This window comes from Palaemon carinicauda, chromosome 37 (assembly GCF_036898095.1).
Source record: "Palaemon carinicauda isolate YSFRI2023 chromosome 37, ASM3689809v2, whole genome shotgun sequence".
Classification (NCBI taxonomy): Eukaryota; Metazoa; Arthropoda; class Malacostraca; order Decapoda; family Palaemonidae; genus Palaemon; species Palaemon carinicauda.
In genome coordinates, this window is record NC_090761.1 from 67,707,046 (window position 1) to 67,726,612 (window position 19,567).

The 19,567-nt window shown below is 40.6% G+C and overlaps 2 protein-coding genes across 5 annotated transcripts in view; both read right to left on the reverse strand.

Moving 5' to 3' along the window:
- Window positions 1-10,867, reverse strand: part of spn-F (Protein spindle-F) — a 90,526-nt gene extending 79,659 nt beyond the window's left edge. For 3 of the 4 annotated variants that reach the window (XM_068361368.1, XM_068361370.1, XM_068361365.1), the window contains exon 1: window positions 10,728-10,867. The gene's annotated coding sequence lies outside the window, so the exon portion shown is untranslated. Of the gene's footprint in view, window positions 1-10,249; window positions 10,269-10,727 lie in introns of those variants that run through there. The other variant, XM_068361366.1, reaches the window with a different exon arrangement.
- A 1,093-nt stretch (window positions 10,868-11,960) lies between these two features.
- Window positions 11,961-19,567, reverse strand: part of LOC137629759 (C-type lectin domain family 4 member K-like) — an 8,228-nt gene continuing 621 nt past the window's right edge. Inside the window, 12 exon segments of the mRNA XM_068361371.1 lie at window positions 11,961-12,245; window positions 12,905-12,979; window positions 13,870-13,980; window positions 14,593-14,695; window positions 14,697-14,755; window positions 15,342-15,390; window positions 15,392-15,466; window positions 17,102-17,113; window positions 17,115-17,204; window positions 17,206-17,301; window positions 18,286-18,359; window positions 18,908-19,076. Of these exon segments, the coding sequence (XP_068217472.1) occupies window positions 11,998-12,245; window positions 12,905-12,979; window positions 13,870-13,980; window positions 14,593-14,695; window positions 14,697-14,755; window positions 15,342-15,390; window positions 15,392-15,466; window positions 17,102-17,113; window positions 17,115-17,204; window positions 17,206-17,301; window positions 18,286-18,359; window positions 18,908-19,076 (1,161 nt within the window). The 3' untranslated portion in view covers window positions 11,961-11,997.

A 19,567-nucleotide genomic window follows, 5' to 3' on the forward strand; every position in this document is an offset into this window, starting at 1 on the left:
TTTCCTCACTGGGCTATTTTCCTCTGTTGGAGCCCTTGGGCTTATAGCATCTTGCTTTTCCCACTAGCGTTGTAGCTTAGCTCGTAGTAATAATAATAATATAAAGAGGATGACAATATTAGCAAAATATGTAAGGACTGATGGCCATAATAATGGCTAAGACAAAACCAGCAAGCTACCCTCATAATAAAGATCGTTCTGTGAAGCACACAATTTTTAGTCCTATTTCAGCCTTGTACTTTAAATTTTCTTGATTTATGACTATCTAGATTGGTGGTGATACGTAGAGAGTAGAGGTCCCCTTTTTTGTTTTGTTTCATTGTTGATGTCGGCTACCCCCCAAAATTGGGGGAAGTGCCTTGGTATATGTATGTATGTAGATTGGTGGTGATACGTTAATGTGGTGAAAGGCTGCGCATCTCCATGATCAGCAAAAATGTACTACTGTATTCATGGCCACCCATACTAGGTTGGTTTGTAGTGAGCGATCAGATCAAAATCTTCCTCCATCACCAATCTGCAGTGGTCAACATGGTGATGAATATGGCCAAATCCCAGAAAGGACCAAGACATGTCTGAGGACTTTATCCTGCAGTGGACTAAAACAGCTGCATTTGATAATGATTGATGACGTTAGGTTAGGCAGTCGAAGACAATTATCTAGAGATGGAGAGCTTCCAATCAGGTTGTTGCAAATTTCTAGATTAGCATAGGGAAGGTTTAGTTAGAATGTAGCCTTCTACTTTAAGCGTTTTTTTTTTTTTTTTTTTTTTTTTCCAACCAAAAAACTCCAATTTTCAACTGTGATTCCAATTCTTACTAGAAAATACAGTTTGAAGCCTAATGGGTTAACAAAGCAATTGGGCTTTCAGCATACTACTTTTCCAATTGCCAAAACTATCAGAAAAAACATATTTTACATTCATACTCAATGTAAGTAACTCTTCCCATACTTTAATTACCATTTATTAGTTTAACCAACAGAGTTGTAATGGATCAAAAAGACATTTCTCGAGGGAACACCAATTGCATCAAAATGGCATCAAGGGCTATCAGAAAAATCATCTGTAACATGCTTGATTTCTTAAAAATATCAGTAGGCAAAGACACAAGATTTTAGGATGCTCAGTGATTAGGCATAAGTAGGAAACAGTTCTTGGATGGATTAAGCTACAGGCACGATTAGAAAAGTTAAGAATCCAATGTCCTGGTGTGGAATAAATTAATTAATCATCCAGAGTTAGGCTAACCTAAACAAAACCTAATATAAGCTTGTTGAAGCATTACATGTCCTAAACCAATACTACAAGTATGAACCAAATGGATGTCATGAAGCTGATACAATATGGGTCTGTCCCAGCCTTCTACACAATAGTAAAGGTACATTTGAGCAGATGGCTAAAGCACTGGCTAGCCTTAATTCCAATTACCACCCGAGTGATCTGCAAAGCTAACAAACTATACTAATTATAGGATTAGCTTTCCAAACAACTTGACCCTACTACTATGTCCCATTTACCATAAGATAGCCATAATATGAATCACTGGTTTAACCAATGGTGGGCAAGTCATATTTGGACTCTCTAAACAAATATAACATTAACATGACAAATAAAGTATGTTTACCCTCATAAATGCCTTGCAGGCAAGTTGCAGATAAATAAACAACAATTTAGTATGGTAAGCTACGTAAGGCAGGACTAGGGTGCTATGGGTAAACTATAACCGGTATATTATAACATTAACACCACTGGCATATACGACGAAACATGCAGTCTCATCCTCACAACACTCTTCTAACTGAACCACTTTCTTAAAATGATTATCTATAGCTTTCAATTTACCATCATCATTAAAACGGAACCTTCATTGAAATCATCGTATAGATTATCACGCAACTTACGTTTAATTCATCATTTACCTTTATTGTGGTGCTGACTATGTCTCTACTTTGACATTTCCTTCCAATGCTTTTTTTTTTAGTAATACTGTATTTTTCTTTGCTATGTTTAGGGACATTCCTATATTACAGTCATTTCCTTTTATTTTGACTAGAAAGCTATTGATAGTCACAAACTGTGGTAAGAGCCTAAAATGTGGAAGTTGCTGTATGTTAAGGAGAAAAACATTGCAATGATCAAGAAATAGCAATGGTCCCTACTCTATTTTCGATTACAATCTTTTAAATGAAAAATGTTATTTTCATTAGTAAAATAAATTTTTGAATATACTTACCCGATAATCATGTAGCTGTCAACTCCGTTGCCCGACAGAATTCTACGGAAGGGATACGCCAGCGATCACTATACAAGAAGGGGGTGTACTCACCAGCGCCACCTGTGGCCAGGTACTGCAGTACTTCTTGTTGACACCACCTCAATTTTTCCTCGGTCCACTGGTTCTCTATGGGGAGGAAGGGTGGGTCAATTAAATCATGATTATCGGGTAAGTATATTCAAAAATTTATTTTACTAATGAAAATAACATTTTTCAATATTAATCTTACCCGATAATCATGTAGCTGATTCACACCCAGGGAGGTGGGTGAAAACCAGTGTACATGTATATCAAGAAGCTAAGTATCCCGTATTTCATATTATCAGTTATTCAAAATAACAATGAAATTATAAGTACCTGGTAAGGAAGTCGACTTGAACCATTACTCTGCCTTTAATAAGTTCGTCTTCCTTACTGAGCGCAGCGTTCCTCTTAGGAGGCTGAACAACCCTAAGGTGCTGAAGTATAAAGGGCTGCAACCCATACTAAAGGACCTCTACACAACCTCTAACCTAGGCGCTTCTCAAGAACGAATTGACCACCCGCCAAATCAACTAGGATGCGGAAGGCTTCTAGCCTACCGTAACAACCCAAAAAACAACAATAAAAGCATTCAAGAGAAAGGTTAAAAAAAAAAAAAAGGTTATGGGATTAAGGGAATGTAGTGGCTGAGCCCTCACCTACTACTGCACTCGCTGCTACGAATGGTCCCAGGGTGTAGCAGTTCTCGTAAAGAGACTGGACATCTTTGAGATAAAATGATGCAAACACTGACTTGCTCCTCCAATAAGTTGCATCCATAATACTCTGCAGAGAACGGTTCTGTTTAAAGGCCATCGAAGTGGCTACAGCTCTCACTTCGTGGGTCCTTACCTTCAGCAAAGCAAGGTCTTCATCCTTCATGTGAGAATGAGCTTCTCTAATCAGAAGCCTTATATAATACGAAACTGCGTTTTTGGACATAGGCATCGAAGGTTTCTTGATGGCACACCATAAGGCCTCTGATTGTCCTCGTATAGGTTTTGACCTTTTAAGATAGTATTTTAGAGCTCTGACAGGGCAAAGAACTCTCTCTAGCTCGTTACCCACCATGTTGGAAAGGCTAGGAATTTCGAACGATCTAGGCCAAGGACGTGAAGGAAGTTCATTTTTTGCTAAAAATCCGAGCTGTAGGGAACATGTTGCTGATTCGGATGTGAATCCTATGTTCCTGCTGAAGGCGTGAACCTCACTAACTCTTTTGGCTGTTGCAAGGCAGACGAGGAAAAGAGTTTTGAGAGTAAGGTCTTTGAAAGAAGCTGACTGAAGAGGTTCAAACCTAGGAGACATAAGGAACCTTAAGACTACGTCTAGATTCCAGCCTGGAGTGGGCAATCGACGTTCTTTAGAAGTCTCGAAAGATTTAAGGATGTCTTGTAGATCCTTGTTGGAGGAAAGATCCAAACCTCTGTGGCGGAGAACTGAAGCCAACATACTTCTGTACCCTTTGATCGTAGGAGCCGAAAGAGATCTAACATTCCTAAGATGTAACAGGAAGTCAGCAACTTGGGTTACAGAGGTATTGGTAGAGGAAACTGCATTGGCTCTGCACCAGCTTCGGAAGACTTCCCACTTGGATTGATAGACTCTACGAGTGGATATCCTCCTTGCTCTGGCAATCGCTCTGGCTGCCTCCTTCGAAAAGCCTCTAGCTCTAGCGAGTCTTTCGACAGTCTGAAGGCAGTCAGACGAAGAGCGTGGAGGTTTGGGTGTACCTTCTTTACGTGAGGTTGACGTAGAAGGTCCACTCTTAGAGGGAGAGTCCTGGGAACGTCGACCAGCCATTGTAGTACCTCTGTGAACCATTCTCTTGCAGGCCAAAGGGGAGCAACCAGCGTCAGCCGTGTCCCTTCGTGAGAGACGAACTTCTGAATGACTCTGTTGATGATCTTGAACGGCGGGAATGCATATAGCTTGAGATGGGACCAATCCAGCAGAAAAGCATCCACGTGAACTGCTGCTGGGTCTGGAACTGGGGAACAGTACAAAGGGAGCCTCTTGGTCATGGAGGTGGCGAACAGATCTATCGTTGGCTGACCCCACAAGGTCCAAAGTCTGTTGCACACGCTCTTGTGAAGGGTCCATTCCGTGGGGATGACTTGATCTTTCCTGCTGAGGCGATCTGCCGAGACGTTCATATTGCCCTGAATGAACCTCGTTACCAGTGAGAGGTTTAGACTTCTTGACCAAATGAGGAGGTCCCTTGCTATCTCGTACAGCTTCCTCGAATGGGTCCCTCCCTGCTTGGAGATGTATGCCAAGGCTGTGGTGTTGTCGGAGTTCACCTCCACCACCTTGTTTAGCAGGAGGGACTTGAAGTTCATTAAAGCCAGATGAACTGCCAGCAACTCCTTGCAGTTGATGTGAAGCGTTTCCTGTTCCTTGTTCCATGTTCCCGAGCATTCCTGTCCGTCCAAGGTCGCGCCCCAGCCCGAGTCTGATGCGTCCGAATAGAGATGAAGATTGGGGGTCTGAACCGCTAACGATAGACCCTCCTTGAGAAGGATGTTGGTCTTCCACCACATGAGAGTAGTCTTCATCTCTTTGGTAACAGGAATAGAGACCGCTTCGAGCGTCATATTCTTGTCCCAGTGAGCTGCTAGATGGAATTGAAGGGGGCGGAGGTTGAGTCTCCCTAACTCGGTGAACAGGGCTAACGATGACAGGGTCCCTGTTAGACTCATCCACTGTCTCACCGAGCAACTGTTCCTCTTCAGCATGCTCAGAATGCACTCTAGGGCTTGGCTGATTCTTGGGGCCGACGGAAAAGCCCGAAAAGCTTGACTCCGAATCTCCATTCCCAGGTAAACGATGGTTTGGGAAGGAATAAGCTGGGACTTTTCTAAGTTGACCAAAAGACCCAGTTCCTTGATCAAGTCCAAAGTCCAGTTGAGACTCTCCAGACAGCGACGACTTGTGGGGGCTCTTAACAGCCAGTCGTCTAAATAAAGGGAGGCTCTGATGTCCGCCAAGTGGAGGAATTTCGCTATATTCCTCATCAGTCGCGTAAACACCATAGGTGCCGTGCTTAGGCCAAAACACAGGGCTTGGAATTGGTACACAACCTTTCCAAAAACGAATCTCAGGAAAGGTTGGGAGTCTGGATGAATAGGAACGTGAAAGTAAGCGTCTTTCAGATCCAACGAGACCATCCAGTCCTCCTGCCTGACCGCTGCTAGGACCGACTTCGTCGTCTCCATAGTGAACGTCTGCTTGGTGACATAAGCATTGAGCGCACTGACGTCCAGCACCGGTCTCCAACCTCCTGTCTTCTTGGCCACCAGAAAGAGACGGTTGTAGAAGCCCGGGGATTGATGGTCCCGGACTATCACCACTGCCTCCTTCTGTAACAGGAGCGACACCTCTTGGTGTAACGCTAGCCTCTTGTCCTTTTCCTTGTAGTTGGGAGAGAGGTTGATGGGAGAAGTGGTCAGAGGGGGATTGCGGCAGAATGGTATCCTGTAACCCTCCCTTAGCCACTTGACAGACTGGGCGTCTGCACCTCTTCTTTCCCAAGCTTGCCAGAAGATCTTGAGTCTGGCTCCTACTGCTGTCTGGAGAGGAGGAGAGTCAATGTTTGCCTTTCGAAGGTTTGGGACCTTTCTTGGACCTGCCCCTGAAACCGTCTGGACGGGTACTTCCTCGGCTGGGGGCTCTGCCACGAAAGGGCGGAATAAATCTTGTAGCAGGAGTATCGGCCACTGGGGTGCGGTAAGTTCTAGGAACCGAAGGAGCAACCTTAGCCTTACGTGCTGAAGAGGCCACAAGGTCATGAGTGTCCTGAATAAGAGCCGCAGACAATTCCTTGATAAGGTCCTCAGGAAACAGGAACTTAGAAAGCGGGGCAAAAAGTAACTGAGACCTTTGACAAGAGGTGATACCAGTGGAAAGGAAGGTGCAAAGTTGTTCCCTTTTCTTGAGTACTCCCGAAACAAACATGGAGGCAAGTTCGCCGGAACCATCGCGAATTGCTTTATCCATACAGGACATTATAAGCATGGCCGAGTCCTTGTCAGATGGGGCAGTCTTCTTACTCAAGGCCCCCAGGCACCAGTCGAGAAAATTAAAAATCTCAAAGGCGCGAAAGACTCCCTTTAAGAAGTGGTCTAAGTCAGAAAAGGTCCAGCAGACCTTAGAGCGCCTCATAGCCGACCTTCGTGGAGAGTCAACCAAACTTGAGAAGTCAGCCTGGGCAGAGGCAGGGATTCCCAAGCCTGGTTCCTCTCCTGTGGCATACCATACGCCCGCCTTAGAAGTCAGCTTAGTAGGTGGAAACATGAATGACGTCTTCCCTAGTTGCTGCTTGGACTGCAACCAATCCCCTAACATTCTCAAAGCTCTCTTAGAAGATCTAGCGAAGACGAGCTTAGTGTAGGCAGACTTAACAGGTTGCATGCCTAGAGAAAACTCTGATGGAGGAGAGCGAGGGGTAGCAGAAACAAAGTGATCCGGGTAAACTTCTCTGAAAAGAGCCAGGACCTTGCGAAAGTCAATGGAGGGTGGTAACGACTTGGGTTCCTCCACGTCAGAAGAGGGATCATCCAGGTGTGCAGCTTCCTCTTCAGAAACCTCATCACCTGAGGGTTGAGAAGCGAGAGGTAAAGTTACAGCGGTATGCTGAACGGCAGAATCCTGACAAGCGGGTGCATATACACTTGCGGATTCATCCTCAAGTCTCTGTTGAAGAGGATGAGGGCTGGTAATGACAAAGTCATGAGGCTGGGAAGAAGGAGGCTCTGCGGGAGTCTGGGGAGCAAGCGTGGTGAGAGGCGACTGTAGTAAAACCTGAGGTTCAGGCTGCAAAGACTGCTCAAGCTGAGGAGAAAGAGGTAGATGCATGCGTTGAGGTGGCTGACTCATTGCATGAGGTTCATGTCTCAAGAGTTGCGCTTGCTTCAAGGGTTGAGGTGGCTGCGCAGTAAGAGGTTCCTGTCTCACGAGTTGAGGTTCTTGAGGTGGGTGCTGCGAGAGTTGAGGTGGCGGCTGCGCAGAAAGAGGCTCCTGTCTCACGAGTTGAGGTTCTTGAGGTGCTTGCCTCGAGAGTTGAGGTTCTCGCCTCGAGGAAAGTGGAGGTATCAGCTGCGAGAGCTGAGGTGGCTGCCTCAAGGGTGGCAGAGGTTGTCGTACCTCAAGAGGTTGCTGCCTCGAGGATGGTCTTACTGCAAGAAACTCTTGCCTCATAGGTAGAGGAGGTTGTAAGGCATAAGACTCCTGTCCCCATTGTTGAGGAGGTTGCCGCGTGGTAAGAGGTTCCTGCACAACGCTGGTATCTGGCAACTCCCAACGCGGTAGCTCACGCATGGAAGTAGCTTGAGGAACCTCAACTTCGTACGTCTGGCAGACTGGACTGCGTAGAGGAGGAGGAGCGCTCGCAGGAGGAGGTGTAACCTTCTCTGCCTGAAACTCACGCATCAATACCGCAAGCTGCGACTGCATAGACTGCAGCAAAGCCATCTTGGGATCAACAGACGTTGAGGTCTGTTGAGGCAGAGCCTTAACAGAAGTTGAGGTCTGTTGAGGCATCGCCTTACCTCTCTTAGGAGGCGTGCAGTCACCTGATGACTGCGGCGAGTCAGAGCTAGCCCAATGACTACATCCGGGCTGTAGAGCTCGTGCGGTCTGGACTTTACGCTTAAGAGGTCTTGAGACCTGAGTCCAGCGTTTTCTCCCCGAAAATTCTTCTGCAGACGAGTAAAATAAGGGCTCAATCGTCTGAGAGTGGAAGTGACGATCTCTGTAAGATACGCCCGCAACCACCGAGGATACTGCTGTGCGCCGATCAAGGCCTGCCGAACCCTTTTGCCCTTCGACATTGCTTCTCCCCTGGGCTTGGGAGCTTGCAAGAGGTCCCGGACTGGGAGGACGACTGGCACGCACAGAAGTACCCTCACGCACAACACTGACACTGACACTAGCACTCGGCACAGCACTGGCACTACCACTTCCCACTGCACTTTTCACTTTAAGTTCCTTGACGTCTGCCAAGAGGAACTTGTGGTCACTCACTACCGACTCCACTTTATCACCTAAAGCCTGAATGGCACGTAAAACATCAGACATATCAGGCTGAGCACAAATAGTAGGATCGGGGGTAGCCACTACAGGGGGAGGAAAAGGTTGAGGATCATGGGGTGAGGAATAAAGCGAAGAGCGAGCCGAACTCCTCCTAACTCTCTCTCTCTCTAACTTAGTGGTATACTTGAGGAATCGAACAAAATCAAGTTCCGAAAGTCCGGCGCATTCCTCACATCGATCTTCCAACTGACAGGATTTTCCCCTACAGTCGGAACAAACGGTGTGAGGATCAACCGAGGCCTTCGGAATACGCCTAATACAAGTCCTACATCGTCTTTGGGGAGGAGCTTGAGAAAGGTCGGACATCTTGAATCAAAGAACAGTCAAGGGGGATTCCAATTAAAGCAAAATATCGTTAACCATTAATCAAATCAATCTAAAAGCTATCTAAGCTAAGAGACAAGTTTCCTGTATAGCGAAAGCTGAAATCTTAGAGCAATACTTCACCAAAAACCGTGAACAAGACTCCAAAATTATAAGCGTATCCATGTAGGTCTTGCCGGAAGCACGACAGAGGAAAAATTGAGGTGGTGTCAACAAGAAGTACTGCAGTACCTGGCCACAGGTGGCGCTGGTGAGTACACCCCCTTCTTGTATAGTGATCGCTGGCGTATCCCTTCCGTAGAATTCTGTCGGGCAACGGAGTTGACAGCTACATGATTATCGGGTAAGATTAAAATTGAAAAAGACAAAATTTAAGCTATGGAAAATAGCCCTTTTCATTAATTAATTCCTCTTACAAAACTGAGACTATTGGACTTGGGTAAATATTCTCGGAGCCTTTGTATAATGACGGATGGAACTTCCCGCATGCAGAGAACATCACCTAACCTAACCTACAAACCTTTTCCTTGCCTACTTACCTAAGGGGGCGTGTAATACGCCTTAGATTGCCGTATTCTTGGCGATATGGTTGAAAATAACAGCGTTACAGGGTATGACCGTCACCACACATACAGCCCCACACCTCCAAACAATATGGTAAAATGCTTTAGTTTACCTAAGGACAATGCATATTAACGGGAGTCTTAGGATATGTTACATTATCCTAAGTCAGGTTAGGTGGGGGACTTTATGTTAAGTGGCTTTCCAGTTTTTTTTCCTCGGGAAATACGGTATATCTGACGTGAAAATTGCAATTGCTAGCCAGGTTTTCATGTTTAAAAAATGGGGGTGTATGTAAGATATCAGCCACCTGTACGTATGGTGATGACTTATTAAGAAAACGGCAGTGTAAGGGGGGTGGCACAGGGGCATTAGCCCCCCTGTTAGGTAAGTAAGTAAGGACATAGCTTGTAGGTTAGGTTAGGGTAGGAAGTTTGGTTTAGTTGGTGTCCATTTTTTAAGCACAATGAAGGAACTGGCCGCTGCTATACAATGGCCCTCAGAAATGTGATAACGAAATTATTTAAATGAGGAAACTGTTACAAAACTTACATATGAGAAAGTGATTCAGAAATACGGGGTGTATGTATGATAGCGGCTACCTGCATGTATGAGGACGGCTGACTTAGAATACGGCAGTGTAAGGGGGGTCACAGAAGGGCGTAAGCCCCCCCCCCCCCAAGGTAATTAGGTAAGGACACGGCTTGTAGGTTAAGATAGGGGAGAAAGTTTAGGTTAGTTGATGTCCATTTTTAAAGCAACCATAAGGAACTGGCCGCTGATATACAAAGGCTCCAGAAATACTGTACAGAGATTACGAATACACCAAAGTTTTTGCTACTCTATTCCTAAGTTACTTATATGCCCTGGCTAAACCAAAGGTTTTGATAAATTTTGATAACACAAAATTCTAGTCTTCCTACCAGTTTAATGACATCAACATATGAGTTAAATATCAATTACATGGACTCACTTCCGTTTTCCCCAACTAATGTGTAACACGGGCTCTTGCGTTAGGGAAAACAGCCCAGTAAGGAAAGGAAAAAATTTTCATTATTAGTTAAGCAACAACCCTAGTAGGAAAAGCCGTATTCTATAAGCCCAAGGGCTCCAACAGGGAAAATAGCCCAGCAAGGAAAGGAGACAAGGAAAAACTACGAGAGAATTTTAAGAACAACAATAACATTAAAATGAATATTTCATATATAAACTACGGAAACTTGAGAATAACAACTGTATAAAAACTTCAAAATAACAAGAGGAAGAGAAAAAAGATAGAATAGTGGGTCCGAGTGTACCCTCAAGCAATAGATCTCTAACCCGAGACAGTGAAAGACCATGGTACAAAGGCTATGGCACTGCCCAAGACCAGAGTGGACTACCTGTCCAAGGCTAATCAGGTCTATCCTAGGATAGAATTAAGGATAGACAAAATAATGAATTATACTAACCATTAGTATCTTGATGTAGGGGAAATTATAATAAGGAACTAAATATTCAGTAGCTCTAATTTCCTGGAAATTGGTGATTTTTCCAGCAAGTGATGACGAAAGGCTGAGTAAGGTCACTTATAATATAAGTAGAATCATTTCATAAATTTTTATTATGAAATGGGTATTTTTAGGTGTTAAAACCTTTATAGAATTAATAAAAACCTATTTATTGGTGTATGATTGTCTTTTGTTTGTACTTTATTATTGTCATTTGAGATAAATTGTTTCGTTTATAGTTATTTGTTTACGGTACTTTTGAGAAAGAAGAAGAAGAGCGATGAATGCTGTCATCTATAAATGGAATCACAGGAAAGCAAAGTATATATAGAAATTCGATAAAATGTGCATTGAAGAACGAAAATACAGTTATTATAATAGTGATTTGAAAACTATTAAGCCTGAATACAAATGCTAGCGAATAATTGAAAAGATACAGAGCAAAATATAAATTGGAAAGAAATTATTTTCACACATCAAGGCCTGCCTGAACAGACCCAAGTGTCTGATGGAGAGCGAGAAATAAACCCCTAAAACTAGAAGTAAGTACAATACTTACTTATCAGGTATATTAAATCATAATATACCGTATGAAATAAATAAGAGAGTACAATAATGAAAGATAATAACAAAATTAGTTTTAAAATACATAGTTTTCTTTTCAAGACACTTGGTATATTCTAATCTAAGGGAGAGATCATACATGATCATGTAGCATATGAACTTGCAATATTACCAGTTCTTAAAGAGGATTTTGATTTTTTTAATAGATCTAACTATAACAATCTCACCAGTCACACAAGTCTAGTGTATTGAAAATACGAAACATAAATAACATTTGCAATAATTGATTTGGGCATTTAAAACATCTATATTACAATCTCAAATTTATACTAAGCACATTTTGTCCATTGATAAAATAATGTCAAAGAAAAGTCACTCAGTTCTACGGTAAAATGACATAAAAAATCAACAGGATAAAAAGCGAATAGTCATAACCTTTGGCGAAGCATAGAATAGTATTTTTTCTTAGACTTAAGAACAGAAACAGCAAAATAATTCTGTAGTTAGTAAAGAAGAGATGGGTTGAACAAAATATGTTTGAGTGTATTTCAATTTACTTTTAGTGCAAAGTAAATATTTCCATACGTCATCACCTATCTGTGGAAGGATATAAACCAATGAAATTTCTAATAACACTTTCAGAGTTTATATTTCCAAGAAACATTAACTAGACTTTCAGTTCACAGATGAAATACTTCTTGTTGTCGCAAGAGTCTGCACCGGCGCGGAATCTCCACCAACTGTGCAGAAAGAGGCATCTCTCGTCGTTTTCCAATGGATCGCCAGGCTCGCCTCGACCCCAGAAATCGACTTGGACATCGACGGGTAACCCAGAAACCCAGTGCCACTTCCCGTCGTCCTTGAGAGTGGCCCCGACCCAGAAGCCCCAACTCCCTGAGGTCGAATACACAGATTCTGAGAGAGGAGGGAAATTTGGCTTTCATCTGCTGTGCCCTGGAGACCAGTGGCTGTAGTTAACGCTTTAATAGACTGATCGGTTTTGTAATATGACGTTAATGATAGTGCATGCAATAGGAGACTATTCTGAAGTTCTTTACGATAAGACAAACTACTGTATTAAAATTCTGAGAAAGACATTTTCGTAATGTTTGTTTGCTTTTTAAAGATAAAGATAATTCATTGTTAATAAAGTGTGAGTGTGGACTTAAGAGATGATTGGTTAGAATTATTGTTAGGAAATCATATCTGGTGGGTAGTATCCATCTTACTGGATTCCTTGATCTGTCCGACAGGGTCTTTCTGTAGCAAGTGTTGTTTAACTTGCTGTTTTGTATTGTTATCAATTCATTTTATATATCAATGTAACAGTTTTGAATTAATTATGTTTAAGCAGTGACCATATTTACCATCTCTTTTTAGTTAATGGGAAAAATTATATACACCGAGATATTTTGCTAACTGTACATATTCAAACTTGTTTTTTTAGAAAGTAAGCAGAGGGCTTCTTTTCATAAGATGATACAATTGATTTCTTGTAGGATTTACCACATAAAATGATGTGCATTGCAACCAAAAATTAGTTAACTGTTACTGAAGATAGAGAAATTACTCACCTGGGAAGGACTCGTCTAAGAAGAGAACTACGTCATACAGATCATATGGGTTGGCAAGAATCCCCGTTGAATTCCCTGAAATAACAATACAAGATTACTCTCTCTCTCTCTCTCTCTCATTCTCTCTCTCTCTCTCTCTCTCTCTCTCTCTCTCTCCTCTCTCTCTCCTCTCTCTCTCTCTCTCTCTCTCTCTCTCTCTCTCTCTCTCTCTCTCTTCCTCTCTCTCTCTCTCTCTCTCTCTCTCTCTCTCTCTCTCTCTCTCTCTCTCTCTCTCATCTCTCTCCTCTCTCTCTCATCTCTCTCTCCTCTCTCTCATCTCTCTCTCTCTCTCTCTCTCTCTCTCTCTCCTCTCTCTCTCTCTCTCTCTCTCTCTCCTCTCTCTCTCTCTCTCTCCTCTCCTCCTCTCTCTCTCTCTCTCAGTTTACAATGAAGTTTAATCAAAGTTGATTGTGCATGAGAAGCATGAATAAGTAAAGATTGAATTCTTACAAGACAAGGTGATGAATTATGTCATCTAGATTAGTTGAAGTAGCACGAAACTAACATACTACAAAGAGTAAAAAAAAAAAGATAATTCCATTACAAAGCTTCCAACAAAATATTTTGAAGTGTGACATCCTTTTCTGTATATTTTCCTTTCGGTCAAAAGTGTAGAATTCAAAGAAACAAGATTAAAAAACTATTAATGACAATTAACTTTTTAGTTTACTCAATATATTATGCATCATTAGCTCCCTATAAAATGCTTCTATCAACGCAGGAGAAACCTTCAATATGTACCCTAGAGGCCTGGACGATCAAGCAACGGTGCAAATGTGCAAATGAATCTTGCCATTTTAGTATGTCCTTAATAGCCTATAAATCTGATGACAGTATGCCTGTTGAAGACAAGGTTTCTAAATAAACAGAATCAAGGTAGCTGTAAGAATTGAAGAAAAATCTATTTAGAAGACCACCAAAGCCACTCACATCGCAGTGCTGTCGTGCCCGTTCCCAGGAGTAACGTTGAGTGCTGTGGACGGTGAAACATCCCAAGCCAATACGTGTGTATGGATGCGGACAGTGTATATTTTCGTCTGGAAATAAAGAACGCATTAAGGACAGTCGAGGTTCTTAGGGCTGGGCTCCAAAGTGTTGTTCTGGTATCATTGGTATTTGAAGAACACTGAAAAAAAAAAACTGTCCAGTCTCCAATTTAATCTTATTTTCACATCATAGTCTCTCAATATACAATAAAAATAGGTAGTGTTAAAGTTTACTTGTTGGTAATATTGCACTAGGAAATGAAAATTTAGAAGTACATGATCAGTCTGTGATATTCACATAATGATACCCAGAGCTTAATTGAACAGTATAGCCTAGCCAATTAAACATTAACAAATGTAGTAAAATATTCATATTCTCCAATTTCATAAATTTTTTTATGACATGAAATATATCAAAATATAATAAGAAAATAGTTGCACTTTCGCTGGGAATGCATCATTCCTATAGTCCATTTCTTTTAGCGATGCATATTTGCACCGACTCGCAGCGGTGCCCTTTTAGCTCGGAAAGTTTCCGGATCGCTGATTGGTTGGACAAGATAATATCTAACCAATCAGCGATCCGGAAACTTTTCCGAGCTAAAAGGGCACCGCCGCGAGTCGGTGCAAATATGCATCGCTAAAAGAAATGGACTATAGTACCTGGTCGTTCAGCGGAGCTGTCTACGGCAGTTTCCTCCGATTTCTCTGTCCTGTCTAGTGGACGCGAGGCCTTCTTCCTCAGGGCCACGAGATTGGAGGTATGGCCTGTTAACGGTTTTCTCCAAGCCTTGGAGACTTCCTTGGACGTTCCGAATTACCTCTCCTGTTGGAAAAGGAAAAGCATCTTTTAGAATTTTGTTGTGATAGATTTGTCTGGCATTGAGCAATTATCGCTGATTCTATCTTTCTTTGTAAAGTTTGTTTTATTATATGAAAAAAAGACAAAATGTATGAAATATGTATGACTATTCAGCTCGTTTAAACAAAAAAGAAATTGATTGAAAATTAAAGAAAGTTTAGAAAGGACGGTTTTTAAAACTTCGACCATGAATATATTCAAGAGAGATAAATCACGGTTTACAACATTAATATAATAAAAAAGTACTACTAGATATGTGAAAGCTCTCACTAGGGAATCATGAGGATTTTTGTTATCAACTTGATCTTGTTAGAATGAAATAACCTTATTCCTCGTTTTTGTTCACCAGCAGAAGAGTTTTCTAATTTTTCTATAACTGTTTTCTAATTTTGTTGGTTGTTCAGTGCTCGTGATGTCACCCCAGGTAGATTTCCATGACTCCGCCTTAGATATCTATCTTATGTTGGATGGTTCGATAAAAGATCGATCTGACAATGGAAGGTAAAAAAACCATAAAAAGCTAAAACTTTGATATATAATTGACACTAACCTAAACTGTCAACTCTCTCTCCAGTACTCTTGACTTCGATAGTGGCCTCCTTGAGAGGCCAACTCCGACTTCTGAAGACCGGCTTTAATCTCGCTTTCCAACCGACTTAGGTGCTCTCGCCAAGCCTGAACAAAAATAGGAGAAATTCAGTAAACGAACAACAAAGATAAATTATTATTATTATTATTATTATTATTATTATTATTATTATTATTATTATTATTATTATTATTTGCTAAGCTGCAACCCTACTTGAATAAGCAGAATGCTATGAGCCCAGGGACCTCAACAGGGGAAAATAGCCCAGTGAGGAAAGTAAACAAGGAAAAATAAAATATTCTAAGAAGAGTAACAACATTAAAATAAATATTTCCTATATAAACTATAAAAACTTTAACAAAACAGGAGGGAAGAGAAATCAGATTGAATAGTGTGCCTGAGTGTACCCTCAAGCAAGAAAACTCTAACCCAAGACAGTGGAAGACCATTGTTATAAAGGAAACTCAAGTCGCTTCGTCGTCACTTGGGTTTTAAAGGTCTAGTATTCTATGTTTTCAAGTTATACATCCAACTTGATATTCTTATAATCAATTAAATTTTGAAGAGAAAAAAGGGGTAAATTTTAGTCATGAACAGCAAAAATAAATCAAGTGTTATAAAGGAAAGTTGAGATGAAGTCATTTCTGTCCCTAGTTTTTGAATTCTAATATTCTATGTTTTCAAGTTATTCATCTCCCTTCATATTCTTATGATTAAATCCCCTTTGATAAAGAATTTCCTCTGGAAAACGTAATAGTTAAGAAAACGTTACAGGAGGACACGTTGACATAAAAGTAATCTGTAAGTGGAATGAATAAATATAATTTATGAGAATCGCAATGGAGATAAGTATATGTGTATAAGATAAAAAGAATATGGCAAAATTGGATTCTATCTATAGTCCATACAATTGCTTTATTACTAGTGCTTCATAAACCAAATATCTTATAATTTTCAATTAAATATGAGGAATTACATAAGAACTAAATGGGGTCATATCTTCTTGATTGATTAGTTTCTAGTGACACTATTTTTGAAAAAGATCAATCTACATAAAATTGAATGGAAAATGATGAAAAAGAGGCTACATAACTTACTCAGACATCCTAAAATGAGGATGTCAAATCACAGAACTAATGCAGATATTCTGAAATTGCCATAAAATATATTATTATTATGATTATTATTATTACTTGCTAAACTACAACCCTAGTTGGAAAAGCAGGATGCTATAAGTCTAGGGACCCCCAACGGGGCAAATAGTCCAGTGAGGAATGAAACAAGGAAAATTGAAATATTTTAAGAGTAACAACATTAGAATAATATTTCCCATAGAAACTATAAAAAACATTAACAAAACAACAGGAAGAGAAATAGATAGAATACTGTGCCCGAGTGTACCCACAAGCAAGAGAACTCTAATCCAAGACAGTGGAAGACCATGGTACAAAGGCTATGGCACTACCCATGACTAAAGAACAATGGTTTCAATTTTGGGAGTGTCCTACTCCTAGAAGAGCTGCTTACCACAGCTAAAAAGTCTCCTTCTATCCTTACCAAGAGGAAAGTAGCCACAGAACAATTACAGAGCAGTAGTTAACCCCTTGGGTGAAGAAGAATTGGAAGCTAAAAGATAACATAACATTTCCTGATACTAAATTTCGAGGTTAAAAAAAGCCATTTCAGATATCAGAAAACAATCTTAAGGTAGGACTCTTTACCTTACTTTCCTCCCTTGACAGTGTGTAGCTCGGACCTGAGGTCATGTACGGTGCGTCTAAGATTCCTCTTGCTTGTCTTCTCAGACTCGAGCTCTGATCTCAAGGGCAGCAACCATATGCTGTTGAGCATTCTGCACTTCCGCCACGGATGTCATGGCTAATTTCAAGTTTTCTGACTGAGCCAGTAAGGATGATAGTGACTGCAAACAAGTGGATAAACTAAAATTAGTAAGTTTTCTGACTGAGCCACTAAGGAAGACAGTGACTGCAAACAAGTGGATAAACTAAAATTAGTAAACGCAATACAACTTTATAGGAAGCCAAGAGTTTGTTTACCTAGCCTGCGATGAAGTGGATAGACGAATCTCAAGAGATTTTTTTTTTTTTCAATTGTAAGAACTGTTTAGTTTCAGCTTCAGTATGGTCATATTATCTTATTTTCTCTCTAAAAATCTAAATCTCAATTAGAAAAGATAAAATTTTGTCAGATATATTATAGCGTACTATGGATCATACATATCAACTGGTTTGGTTAGCAATAGGGTAGCGATATGTATTTTTCCTAAGTTTTCCCTACAAATGTAAAACGTTTTCTTTGAAGTTAATCTTAATGATGATAGAAAAACGAAAGTTCTTGAAATAATATGATAAACATAAGTATAACCAGAATGATTTGCGTGAATATTGGTAAATGTGTAACAGGCTTTTAAGATTATCATATAACAATAAGAGACTTGTATATACCAAATAACAATGATCAGGAGTAAATAGGGGCATTAATATGTTTATATCTATTAATAAATGAAAAATAGACACTTTAAATGACATATTTTGTCACTATACTTTTCCCGATTTTCAAGACTATAATAGACCTATAATAGTAATATGTTATTCAAAACTCCCAATTAGTTTCTTTGAGACAGAAACTGATAAAAATTAATTAAGAATTTGATAGGTATGATAGACTGATATATAAAAAAAAATTATATTTATGTAGCTGTGTGTAGCCATAGTCCGTTTTGTGTGTGTGTGTGTGTGTGTGTGTGTGTGTGTGTGTGTGTGTGTTGGTGTGTGTGTGTGTGAGAGAGAGAGAGAGAGAGAGAGAGAGAGAGAGAGAGAGAGAGAGAGAGAGAGAGAGAGAGAGAGAGAGAGAGAGAGAGAGAGAGAGAGTTCAAAATACTCACGTCACTGTTCTGCCTAAGAGTTTGAGTAATCAGTTCTGTCTCAACACCAAACACGTTTTTCTCTCTTGGTCCATCTGTTGAGAGTAGGAAATTTAGGTTTAACGACTGCATAAAAACATTATTTTTTAAAATAAGACCTTATAAAATTATGTGCACTTGATTTTACTTCCTGTGATCTGGGTTGTGTAAGCCTATTGAAAACGTCCCTACCTGGCGATGTGCCAAATCCCGCTCAAGCTCAATAGTTTCTTGTAGTGTCTACAACCTCACCATCCTTGCGATCTTAGGATTGGGGAAGTAGTTGGGGAGGCTATAGGTCTACCAACAGTCAGCAGCAGAAATTGCCTAGCTCTCCTTGATCCTAGCTTGGATGGAGAGGGGCCCTGGCCGCTGATCTTATGTATATATGGTCAGTCTCTAAGGCAATGTCTTGCTAGGGCATTGTCACTGTCTCATGTCTCTGCCATTCATGAACGATCTATAAGCCTTTAAACTGTAAACATTCCATTGATAGATAAACTATTATCACTTCTAAAAACAAATAAAAGAAAGAGCCATAAAAAATCTTCCTACATTTAGACAAACCAGAAGAAGTCAGAACACGTATCTTCCTTTTCCTTACCTCTGCTACATGTCCTCGATGTGCTGGTTATGGCTTCAGAAATGTCCTTGAGGGCTGCAGCAAACTCATCACCACAAAGGGGGCTTTCCCCCTGCACTGGGGGGATCGCTCCCAGGGGGCCCTGAATAAGGATCGTCAAACACGTGATTGTTATCAGGCATCGCGGCATCTGTGTGATATAGGATTATGATTATTATTATTATTATCATTATTATTATTATTATTTTACTATCATTATTATTATTATTTCTACTACTACTACTACTACTACAACCCTAGTTGGAAAAGCGGGGTGCTATAAGACCAGAGGCTCCAACAGGGAAAAATACCCCAATCGAGAGAGAAAATAGGAAAATTAATAATAGTGCGATAAACAATTAATTGATTTTTGTATAGTTACTTTATATGTTTCTTCATAAATACTTGACAGTGAACTTTAAGGAGATTATAAACAATATTATTATTGTTAACAAAATTTCACTTCAGTCTGTACCGTTTTCGAGAATTCTGCTTTCACCGATTATTTCACCAATTATTTTACCCATCTCTACCACACGGAAAATCTAACATAAATGTTTACATTCCTAATTCTCACTTATACGACCTTTATCTATTTAATTTTTTTTATCGTCACTTTGAACTCAGCAGCCATTGCCTGGT